General features: G+C 38.1%; 2 protein-coding genes across 2 annotated transcripts; one reads left to right on the plus strand and one right to left on the minus strand.

Annotated features, from left to right (window-relative positions):
• The first annotated feature begins 92 nt into the window (after positions 1–92).
• LOC117790573 (zinc finger protein 891) lies at positions 93–1,489 on the plus strand. Its single transcript, XM_034630055.1, has 2 exons — positions 93–1,160; positions 1,239–1,489. The coding sequence occupies exons 1-2, from the start codon at positions 127–129 to the stop codon at positions 1,387–1,389; spliced, it is 1,185 nt and encodes a 394-aa protein (XP_034485946.1). The 5' UTR covers positions 93–126; the 3' UTR covers positions 1,390–1,489.
• Positions 1,490–1,726: 237 nt separating this feature from the next.
• On the minus strand, positions 1,727–12,345 carry LOC117790572 (relaxin receptor 2). Its single transcript, XM_034630054.1, has 9 exons — positions 12,258–12,345; positions 10,470–10,754; positions 10,228–10,408; positions 9,883–10,167; positions 8,783–8,854; positions 7,709–7,780; positions 3,861–3,932; positions 2,931–3,374; positions 1,727–2,736 (listed from the first exon to the last, which is right to left on the minus strand). The coding sequence occupies exons 1-9, from the start codon at positions 12,343–12,345 to the stop codon at positions 1,920–1,922; spliced, it is 2,316 nt and encodes a 771-aa protein (XP_034485945.1). The 3' UTR covers positions 1,727–1,919.
• Positions 12,346–13,080: the final 735 nt, after the last annotated feature.

Genomic DNA, 13,080 nt, shown 5'->3' on the forward strand with positions numbered 1-13,080 from the left:
TCAATAAGAACCTGGTAACAGTGACTTAGTTGCTCATCTCTAGCTGCAGAGCTGTGTTTGGTTTTTTTTTTACCGTCGAAGTTTGTTTATTATTCTTGTTTTGAAAAAAATACCGCGCGTACGGTTATGGCTGTGGCAGTCGCTGAAATTGTTATTGAAAACATGCGCACCTTTTGCCGGGTTTGTCTCGAGGAGCCACATCGCGCTCAGATGCTGGATATGAATGCCATATATGACGAAGATGCACAGTTAACATATTACGATTGTTACGAAATATGCACAAAGGAAAATCTGCGAGAGTGCGCGGAAAACGAGCCCAACAACCTTTGTAAGCATTGCGGCGTAGAGCTCCAGTGGGCATATGATTTCTATAAAAAAGTAAATCGGACAAACCAGCAACTGGAAAACATGCGAAATATTGTGGATGAGCAAATAGAAGATGCCAATCAGCAAGGGGAGATTGATGAGAAGCTTACCGATACGGAAATGCTCAACGATGAACGTTTGCTAGCTAGGAATGAAATTATTTTGCAGTTGGATGAACAACCAGAAACCGTGAATGAGACGCTTAGCGAAACGGAAGCAGTAGAACTTCTAGCAGATCAATCAGCAAGTGAAGCGGAAACCTCTCAAGCGGTCACCAATGTCAGTGTCAATGACGTTGTACCACGACTGCGATATTCCGTCAAATTTAGCTGCCAGTTTTGCAACAAACTGTTTCGCAATCATTCCCACATGCAGAAGCACCAGCTGATTCATCTCTCGGATCGTCCACAATTCCATTGCAGCTTCTGTGATCGCGTCTATCTTACCAAGCAGGCACTCAAGGTGCACGTGGACACGAAACACAACAAATCGGGCAGTGCCTGCACCATCTGTGGCAAGGTGTTTGCCATAGCCAAAGCTCTTGAAGTGCATATGCGTTATCACAATGGGCATTTTCCATTTAACTGCAATCAATGCGATCGCAAATTCGCGCAACGATCCCATCTCAATATCCATGAGCAGGTGCAGCACAGCAGCTCTCGCTTCTTCTGTGAGTTTCCTGACTGTGGCAAGCTCTTCACATCTTCATCGGCGCTCCGTAATCATGAGTGCACTCACACCGAGATGCCTTTCGAGTGCAATGTCTGTCAGCAGGGATTTCCGGCCCGGTACAAGTAAGTATTCTCAACGTGTCATATAATCGAACCATGAACAATTTTATCTTATCTTCATATCCCTAATTTTCATTGCAGACTTCGCTTGCACGCACATCGCAAGCACAACATGCAATTGACACTTGAACAGCTGGAGACGATGCGCAAGTTTCATATAATGCGCTCAAAGCGGGTTCTGGCCAAGATTGATGACCAACACCTTGAAAGTTTAGCTGCTAATGACACCTAAGTTTAGATAAATGACTTGTCAATTAACTTAACACAACCATTTAAAGTTTAAACACATTTATAATATACCACATAATGACTACGTTCCTTGAAAAAAAAAATAGTTACAATTTAAAATGTTTAAGAAAAAGTCTGACCAACTTCAAACTGTCATAACTTGATCAAAACTGAACCGATATTCAAGTAGAATGTCATTTTGACAGTTATTTGACCTCTTAATTTAATTTAACTTAGGGAATAAAGAATACACTGAATCATGTTAAAGTAATGCAACTGTGCGAGTCTAGTTTACATTTAATGCTTCAGTCTTTTCCTTTAATAATAATTTGAAACAAATCTTTTACAAATATCACATTGAATGTATTTCACGCTTTTGTTGGGTTGGTTAACAATGACTTGGATGCACATATAGATACATAAATACACATATTGATCCAAATATATGAATTGGATATAGACATAACAAATGAGAAGGTCAAACATACATATTTCTGATTTTGGCATAAGGTTTTGGTAAATGGATCGCATTGTTCAGTGGCTCATGGTGAGAGCCAATGGCACAGACTTTATGAATGTTGTGGTGGTGGAGTCATCCGGCTGTTGAGAGGAGCCCGTAGCGGTGCCAGTTGTGGTTGTGGCGACATTACCGTGTCCGGTATCGGTGCGTTTACGGGACGTTATCTTCTTCCAGCCGCGCAGCAGAATTTGATTTCGATATTTGGGTGTGGTAAAGGTATACAGCAGCGGATTGACAGCTGAGTTGAGCGGTAGAATGAAGACGACCAGCCAGGCATAAATATCGTTCGATATATTGTATTGGAAGAATACCCAGATCTTCATGGCAATAATGGGTGCCCAGCACAGCACATCGGTCAGCACAATGAAGAAGAAACGCACCGCAAACTCGCAGTCCAGCAGCGAGAGGGGCGTGGCACTACGCGTCCGCCATATGGAGATCAGCAGTGCCGTATACAATAGGGCAATCATTACCAGTAGCAATAAATTGATGCCTAGAAACACAATTGCCGAGTATTGCCATCCCACCGAATAGGCCTCATGAATGTGCAGTGGAAAGCAGGTGCCGGAGTTTTTGCCATAGAATTGTGTGCTCGACCTCCAGATGAGGACTGGGGTCACTGCCAAGCCAACGCCGGTCAGCCAAATGCAAAAGAGCGAGAGGAAAATGATGCGTATGCTGATGCTACGATGGCCTCGAAACGGATCCGCAATGAGCAGAAAACGTTCCAGCGACATAAAGGCCAGTATCAGCATGGACACCTCCGAGGAGCTAACCGCCAGAGTTCCAGTTGCAATGCATTGCCATGAGTTGATCCATTCATGTGCGACTCTACAACGATGTCAATTAATTATTTAAATTTTATTGCATTTAAATAAATGACCAATCCTTAAATATTCCACAAAAAAAAAAAAAAAAAATTGGTTTTTCAAGCCGCACTAACGACACTTAAAATCAAGAAAAGTGAAAACAATTGACAAAATAAAATAATTTGTATGTTGAAAATTAGCAAATGTTATACTTACTCGTGGTACTCATGCCTGTAGCGAAAGTCCTGCACTCCTATAATGGCCAAATAGATGCCCATCAGTAAATCAGCCAATGCCAGATTCCTTATCACCATCGTAACAGCCACGTTCTCATCCCGATAGATGAAACGACCCCACAGCACCATCAAATTTCCAACTATGGAAAGCGTGGCCATGAACCAGGTGGAGTACCTCAGCGATGGCTTGGTGAGAAGATCCTCCAAAGAGCTTACTCCATCTGTCTTGGGGCTGCAAAACTGCAATTTTGGCGTCATTGAGCAATAATAGAAACGATCGAAGACGATATACTGTAGCTTGCGCATCTCATTTATGGCATTAAAGTCAATACGATCGAATTCTATTCCGGTCAGATTCAAAAAGGATATGTTCAATGACTCCACCAGGTTGCGATTAATGGGCAGAGGCATGTGCGCCAGCGAGCTGTGCAGATTACAGATTCAATATTTTATGCGGCGAAAATTTAAAGGGAAAGACTCAGATATTCGGAAATGTTTAGGCTTAAAGTTTTTGTTAAATAAAAAGATTTTTCCTTGATGCTATGTATACACTAAAATTTAAATTTAAAATGAAAAATCTATCTAAACTATACAGGATTCTTAATTTAAATTTAAATGTTAAAAAAGTTAATCACAATAGTCAGCAAAAACTCTTTTTTTTTATTAAATGAAAGCTTCAAAGTTAAATTTAATCAACATTTTACTAAGACACTGCAATTTGAAAAGCTTCTCTTAGAATCTGTATTACAGACTTGAATTAAAATTTAAGCAGCTCTTAATTAAAGTAAACATTTTAAATAAATAATCAACTCCAAGGACAAGACATAATTCATTTCATAACAATAAATTTAAGTTAACTCTTAACCCCAAACGAATGAGCCTTGCCCTATTTGCAACATTTTTTACTTACAGCGCGTCGAGACGTTTGTTATACAGAAATGTTTTGCCAGATAATTCCTTAATGGGATTGCCAACGAGGCGGCTGTAAAACAAAATGCATGAATACGTGTACGGGTGTACAGTAGAGAACAGTGCAGAACAATGAATAAGATTGCGCATACACCGCATAAGCTCCAAATAATGGGGCTACGTTTTTTGCTGATAAAAGAAACCTAAGGCGACGCTTTCAACACTTAAATCTATGTATGTATCTATGTATCTATGTGGAGAATGCCTTTAAAAAGTTGTTTCTAGTGCTAATCGCATGCCTTAAAAGTCGCACAATAAAAGCACACTCCTCAACAATGTCAGACATAATAACGAAAATTCTTATTTAATAGCTGAGCGCATAATATAAATCACTGACTCGCATCCAGTACACAAATGTAGTTTGCATCAGAGGAGGATTGGGAGACAGGCTGGGGCGTGTGAGGAAGGGGAGTTACGGTATGTAAGTTGGTCAGCAACAGGAAAAAGCGCATCATTCATGACAGCGTGCAGACAGCTGGGTTGGGCAAAAGGCAGCATTGGCTCCAGCCGTGTCCTCTGCATCTTTCCCGTTAGCTCCATCCGTCCATCCTTTTACGCCTTCGTCTCCATCTCTAAGGGAATGTGAAGTGCAGCAGCTGATGTTGATACTGTTTAGCTCCATTCGTTGCACTTGTCTGGTCAATCAATGCCAGCGTCAACTGAAAACAGTTTGGTTTTATGGCTTGCCGCACAAAGACAATGCGCCACGCCTCATCTCTTCCCCTCTGTGCCCATTCCGGCTCTGGTTGGTAATTGCTTGCCAGCTATAAAGTTGCATTGTGTTCTAGAGGGAGTAGCTTAACCATAAAGTAAATGTTTTACTTAAAGCATAAATTGCTTTTTGATATTTCCCAAAATGTCCCCGTACCAACAACCTTCCTAGCCCCACACATTTCAAAATGAGGCTTATCAACCAATTTTATGTAAATTTCAAGAATTTAAGTCCAACAATGACAGGCTTCATGCGGTTGTACATGGCATAAATACTCTACTTAATAGCTGGGTACAAAAGGCCCACCAGCTGTTGAGCATTTGACAATTTCCGACGACAATTAACATATTTTCTTAGGCCATTAGAGCAACAAGTTGCTGGCAGAAGCCCCAAAATACATAAGTACCCCAAATAAGTAGGAAGTAATATCCATTGTTACGACACACACGCACACACACCCACGTGTCATACAATATAATGATTCAACTCGCTCTGTGGTTGTCTGCGCACGAAAGTAGGCAATGTTAAGCATCTGTAAAGCGTCCACGCCTCTGCTTACAACCACGTCCACGCCCTCGCCCTCGCCCCGCTCAAACAAACAGAGCAGAATATGGGAGGAAGTGTAACGGTCAATGCGCACTTAAGAACATGTCAAATACATGCAAATAGTTATATTAGTGCAATGTCACTAACAGATTTCTAAATTAAAACTGAAATGCCCACCAACTGTGTGAATACTCTATACCTCAATATTATTGCTATTGACATAATATTAATAAAATATTATATATAAATTATACCCAGTATCCCCTCTATTTTATATATTTAATGTCTTTGATAACTATCGGAGAGATATTTTTATAAATATAATACGGTCCATTTCCACCATCACTTAAAATATGCCTGAAATTTCCCTATTATGTTATTAGTTTGGAAATTCACTACCACTATGCTATTTTAATATCACATAATTAGCAGCTCAAAATGTTTCACTAAATATTTAATTGCAATTTTACTACCAGTACTATTATCAACAGGCAGTTACTTCTTAATATTGTTTATAAGCTCATCAACCAAACTTTATAATTGATATCTCTGATACGCTCTTTACGTGTAACTTAACAAACAGTATTGCTTCGGCGAGTTGGCTGTCATTTTACACAATTAAATGCTGGTATTAGGCAATCAGTGGAAATGGCACGTTCCGCTGTTGAATCCCTTTCGAGCAATGTCCTCGCGTGCGCCATGTTTACATCGGGATTACAATCATTTGCCGCAATTAACGTCATTGCACTGATTTCATGTACAGCCAGAGCACCCTGTATACATTAAGGAGCAACAAGACTCAAAATAAGCTGTCAGTGCGTTTTGGAACAGAAATCAAATTAGTACTGAGATTTTTGATGTCCACAGTAAGTATGGAGCACAGGCTGGTCAAGTAAATAAACAACAACTCAGCAGAAATGTGAGCAGCATGATAAGAAACACACACACACACACACACGCACATTGAAATACTGCTACATCCATGTGAGTGGTATTAAGCTGCGTAACTGAAAGATACAAAACGTTGTGCCATAAAAGTCACATTTGTTTTATGAACTCGACGCTGTTTGCTGCTCAAAAATTCACAGCACGCTTGCAAGCGCATTATTTGCATGCAAGTACACACACACACACACACACGCACTCACACAAACACACACACAGACACAGACGGGGTGTGCCTTTGCCTGGGGGGTTAGAGCATCATCAACTTCATGGCATTCAGATTTCAAAGGATTTTACTTGGAGCTAACAATGACTTTAGGGATAATATTGTCCAAAGACCAAAAGCAGCGCAAATTTCAATAAACTCCTTCATTATGAGCTAGAGACAACAGCAGAGGGACCAGCAGTGGCAGGAACAGAACTAGCAACAGTAACAGGAGCAGGACTACACAGACACATCAAATCCGGATTCATGTTGTCCATCAGCAGTGGCAAACCAGGCGCTGCTTTTATCGAAATTGTTTTCACATAAAATACAAATTTATTTGCATTTTTATTTGCCCATAACACTGTTTGTTTATTTGCTGTTATTGTTGTTGTTGTCATCGCCTAAAGGCGTCAATTTCCCATGGCAAAAGTCAAAGGGGCAGACAGCGTCTCAAAAGCTACAAATGCAGCAAATACATTTGCTTAAACATTTTGTGTGCCGATTTTGGTCAAGTGACAACAATAACAACAACACCAACTATATCATATTGTGCCTGTGTGTGTGTGTGTGTGTGTATCTGTGTGTATGATTTGTAGATTTTTATGAATGCCACAGCATGATGCCAGACTTCTTCGTCGGCATCGTCCTTTATTAAATATGATATTGATATATGTATTTATGTGCAAGCATAGACCAGATACGACATGTAACGACATGCTAAATAAATCTAATCCATAAATTGTGCGGTTTTAACTTGGCCGCAGCTTTAAGATACATTCGCATCTCATGCAGAAAAGTACTACCTTAAAGTGTAGTTTTTTTGATGGTCGTAAATCATTTATCATTTCAAAGATTTAAATTATAGCCTCATCTTTATTAAGCATACGCCACGTGCTGCCTGTTTTTCTTTTCGTCGTTAAAGCTATCAACATTTTTATGAGCGACTTCAGAGTTTTCTCTCTTATAGATTGTACACGAATTATCTTTTCTATGTGCCAGCCATAAAGGCTAGGCTAATAACTTATGTAATAAATTCGGAATATAAGTAGGCGTGGCCACAATCGTAAAATAGACAATTGAAAATTAAGTCGATTTAGTTTACAATTAACTACAAATAACACTATTTGTATATTGGCATTGAACTAAAGTGTGTGTCAGGAAATTAGTCAACTTCGCTCTAACATAAATTCCTACTTAATTTTTTAAATGTAATTTTTTTATGATTATGGCATTCTTCTAACAAAAAGTGCAGACTTCTCTTCCCTAACATTATTAATTATTTATCCCACTCCGACTAGTTAATTAAAATTTGTTAATAAGAAAGCGCATTGAGTCGAAATTAGTGACAGTTTCATATTTAGTTGTCTAATATACTCACATATCCAGTATAGACGTTAGATTAGCAAAGGCCTTTATATGTATATGTGTGATAAGATTATGCTGCAGGTCGCTGAGAAATAAAATAAATAAACAAACATTTTATAATGAAGAAGAACATTTAATAAACTAATTTTAGCAATAAATTTATTGAATTTAAATTAAAATGTAAATTTTAACGAGAGAGTGATCAATCCTCATGAAGACCTCATCTTTTTTCAATCAAACTGTTTGCATAGATAAACTAGCAAAATATTGCGTATACGCAGCGTGTCAGCTAAACGTTTTAGGTTTCAGATTGGGGGTGTCCTAACACATTTATTTACGTGTGGCAATTTGGGATGTTGATTTATTTTCACTTACCAACGCGCCGGGTGTCCAGACGAACCATTGACTTATTTTGTCAGCTATTGATGCATAAATTAATGATTATGTGCGCCGGGCAGACGAAGATGCCTGATAAATGTTTTCAAATTGCCACACACATATATGACCAAATTTACACACACACACGCCCACTAACGTAATTTGCATGACTCGATTTACGTTTAAATATTTGCTTAGCATATGCTATGTGTAAACAATTGAAAGTCAAATTTATGCTTATTGGCGCATAAATTCATGCGTCTAGGTGTCGAATTCAATATCATTTGAAGGGGGGACAAGTTGCAGTTAGTATCATGTCAACGGTGCGTATGCGCAATTTGTTTGAAGTTCTTCTCGATTTGTTTTTTGCTGACAATGTGCCACTGGGATTGAAGCAAATGTAACCCATATAAATCTTTGTAGGAGCGCAAATGATAGCGCAGCTGAAAACGAAAGCAAAATGCAGTCAAGAGTAAAAATTACGCATACGCACCATAAAACCTAAGTACAACATATTTCAATAGACTTTTCGACACTTTGCGCCCAGAGTCAAGGAGAAGGCAATACCATTTAAAATAAAAATAAAAAATATAATAACAACAACACCAAAAGAAACGGCCAAATGTATAAGTGGCGTGAGTATAAAAGCAACACAGAGCGTAATGTGATAGGATTGATAGTGTACGGTAGGGTGTCTTGTTTTACTTACAGCAACGCTAAATTATCCAATTGTGCAAACGTTTTTTCGCCAATGTATTCGATTCTATTGTGATCCAAATAGCTGTAAAATAAAGTGCAGTAACAATGAGAGTAAACAAAATCAAGAGAGATATTCAACTATGCTACAACGAAACAAGTGTACTCTTTCAAATTGTTATTAATTAATCAATTTTTAAGCAATTATATTTATTATTTTTATAAAAAAATGGGATTGACGAATAAATATAAAAAAAAACTACTATTTTCTGTTTTTATTTAGATATACTACAGCTCCGATACTCAATCCCTCTATCAGTTTTCTGTCCTTCTCAGCGTTTTACACTTTAATTTATGGTTTAGGCTTGAGCAAATTAAGAAGATTAGAGCACCCCACTGCAAGGCCACACTAGAATAAAACTATGTAAGGAAGTAAGGAACTGAGCTAAGCCCGTTGTATTTGTGCCTGAGTGCGCAACTGACAGATGAAGGTTGTTTAGTTATTTAGCTAGTGAGCTGCTTAGTTAGAAGCTGCTATTAGGAAATAGAACGTAGACATTATATGGAAGCGTAGCTTAAATGTTTTATATATGGTTTATGGAACACAATGTACGTGTATATAAATTGACTTGATGGATGTTGTTATTTTTTTTTTTTGTCAATTTTATCATATGGTTTGTTTGTAAATGTGCTTTAATTTCTTCATTTAGAAACAAGTTTTTTATATATATATATTTTTTTTGGCAACTTTGTAAACGTTTTAAGCTCGAAACTGTTATTATGCCATCCATGGCACATCGTAATGGGGATAACTATTGCCCCTCTACCTTGTCGTTTATGTGTAGAACACATGCCCAACTGCACTTGATAGTCGCCCCCGAACCGAACCGAAGCAAACCGAACCGAGAGGGTCCAGCCAGTGTTTCAGACAGACGATGCGACAGACACAGACACTGTAAAGCATTTTACGCTTGAATACATCAACTGAACGAGTACACAACCCATAAAGTGGGTGGGGCACTGGTCCTTTTTTATTTTTTTAATTTAACAAATAGCAGCGACATTTTACCCGGTCCCACAAAAGGAAAAGAGACCAACGAAAACTTTACTTACATTTCACGGAGCTCTGGACCCTTGGACAGCTGTTCGTTCCGCAGCGTCAGGCGATTGTGGCTGAGAATGAGCCATTCCAGTTTATGCATTAAAGCCAAATGCTCCATTGGAAAGAAGCGGAGTTGATTTTTGACCAGGAACAGCCATTGCAGACTAGGCAAATCCTTAAAGATGACATGTGACAATTTGCTAAAATTGTTGTGGCTAAGCTCAAGCCGTTCCAGATGCAGCAAGCCACTAAAGCTGCCTGGTGGCACTTGTGATATGTTGTTGTACTTCAGAGTGCTATGGATTGGAATAAGGATGAGATCCTGATAAATATGGGAATATACTCGTGGAACTTACAGCTTCTGTAGTCGCGTCATATTTGCAAAAAGATTTTCTCGCAATGTCAGATTGTTTCCTATGTAATATAGATTCGTTACCTCGGCGCTGATGCGTGGCATGCGACGCAACATGGCGAACTTGCCACAATAGAGCCTTGTGCCGCCAGCACATGCACACTGGCCTGGATATGTTGTGATAGCTGAATGGATAGGAAACAAGTAAGAATCGTTGTTTCCGCAATATTTACCATCAATACTTGCCGCACGGTATGGTCATGCGTTGGATTCTGCTACCCGCTGGCGATGTCAAATCCCCGGCGCTGACATTTGACCCCCCAACTATCATTAGGCGTTGTTGTTGCTTCCTTTTCTCAATCGCATTACGCACAATTTTATCGGCAATCTCCTTGCTGCCATAGAGATTGCCACACTCGACCGGATGCTCATCACTGCCATCGGTGCAGTCGCGATTCTTGTCGCACATTTGACGCTGCGGCACGCACTGAATGCCATTGTTGCAGGCAAAGCTGCCCGTGGGGCATGGTCCTTGAAAATGTGTAGAAAATAATTAATATCACAAGAGTTACTGCCACAGTTACAATAACAACAACAACAACATTTTGACCTCAATATCACAATAAAGTGTTGAATTTTATTTGCTTAAAACCAAAAACTTTTTATTGCTCATACGCCACATTAGCCAAAACTTTTTGTCAACCACATGGCGGATGAGTAATCTCAGCACTGAGCGGAACTAAAACTGCTTGGTTCATACATTTGGTTTTTTTTTTCAATTCAATACGCAAGAAAAGAGTTCAATAGATTTTTAACCCAGAGAAAAGAGCAAATCAATTAAAATTAATGTGCGCAAAACTTTTGATTGCTTTTATTTGGCTGAATCGCTTTTGTTCTCAATATTTTTCAATGATTTTATTTATGTTTCTATTTCCAATTCAAGAAATTCAATTTGATTCAAAAACATGACAAAGACAGTGTATTAATTAGCATTTCTAAGAACTTTCTCCTCGAAGTCCTGCAAAAGACAATTCTTAATAGTTTTTTATTTGAGAAAACTTGGCAATTTGTTTCGCACTTTATCATATTTATGATAAGTCATCAACTGTTTTGATGTGACAACAAAGTACCTTGGCTCACTTGCGAGCAAATTGCGTCATTAGGAATAGTTTTAGCCCAATGGTCAGTCACCTTCAGATTCACGCGCTGTGCATCATCAACACTTTTCTTCATCAACTTCAATTTCAATTTGTCTAGCCAGCTAACGCCTGCTGCCTTTTATTCTCTGTATAGGCTAAAGCTCAAATCCATGGATTAAGGCTTACATATTCTTTAATATAAATTTCTGGTTGCATTGATGATAATACATATTTACGTGTTTATTGCAGACATATACGTCATACGGTACGTTAGGCGAAGAAATGCCATTCATCAAGTATTTATATTGTGCTCTTTTCTGTTTCACTCAGGATGGCAAATCAATAGGCAAATTGGCCATAGATATACGAAGTAATACATAAATAGATGTAAAAAATTCACGATGAAATTTTGTTACTCATAAAACAAAATACATCAAGAAACAGCCCGCTTTCGAAATGAATGTGTAAATTGTTTTGTTCCCTAGACAAAGTTTGTGTATTTTTTATAGTCACTTTTTTATCCGGTTACTTTCAAATTCTTTTGAGCGCATCGATTTATGGGCGTTTGCTATTTGCAATTTGATTTAATTTCAATTTTGAAAAAAGTTGCTGAACATTTAAGTTAAGGAATTCAAGTATTAAATTTAATTATTTAAACAGCTGTTGGAGCTTAGTAAATCCTGAATAGAAGTTATTCGTATATATACCGAACTGTTTGTTATTTCGAATAAAGGCTTAAATTATATTATAACATGCTCCTAAAAGTTTTGGCTATACATTTTTGTGAAAGTCGTTCTTAAATCCCTAAAATACTAAATCATCAGTAGACTCTCGATGGTTTAGGACTTGAAATAAATTTAGATAATGCTCGTATGTAGTTTTGCATGTAACTTACCTAAACTTAGATAGAAGACCACAGCTGAGTAGAGTACTATAATGGCCATAAGGCAGATGCCCACGGCAATGCTGCGTCCATAGACCATTTTTCTTGTTTTTGTCTTAAATTTATCTTATTCTTATCGGTGGAGTCCCGTTGGTATGAAAGTGTTTAATTAGTTAACTGTCGCTGTTGAGGCATTTTCTGGGCGGAGTTCATTATTTGGACGGAAGAACCCAGCGGAGACTTGGCCACGCCCACAGGCTCACAATGCGCTGACTCATTGACTTTTAGCTTAAGTTTCACACTTCATTGAGCTAATAATGATGGCTTGAAAATGATAATAGTTACAACTAACAATGCTATTCAAGCAATTATACAAAGATTTGACTCAGAGGCTTATAAATATTTTTCATTCGAAAACGCGTCCTTAAAGACTTCATTTTTATCTTGTTTGTTATATATTCTTCTCTTTTATATCGATTTTTAATCAATTCTTTACTCAATTTTAGAGAAAAGGAAATCAAAAATCGACTAAATTAAATTTAATTTAAATTTAGATTTTAAGTTATTTCAAATCATTTTAAAATTACATTAAATAGAAATTTCTTGACTTGAACAGCGCTGCCTGTGATCCTTATCAAGTGTCTGTTTAAGGCTTTTAATGTTGGTTGATTAAATTCAAGTAATTGTCACAAATACACAAGTTAATGTTTCTGTCCTTTCAATAAGCGCAAGACGCGGGGCACACAGACGTATTATAATTTCCGCAAAAGGTCGTCGACGGCACACATTCTGTGGAATGTATGCCAAAACAGTGGCTCATTATCTCAATCATCAC

The sequence above is a fragment of the Drosophila innubila genome (genome assembly GCF_004354385.1).
Source record: "Drosophila innubila isolate TH190305 chromosome 3R unlocalized genomic scaffold, UK_Dinn_1.0 2_E_3R, whole genome shotgun sequence".
NCBI lineage: Eukaryota > Metazoa > Arthropoda > Insecta > Diptera > Drosophilidae > Drosophila > Drosophila innubila.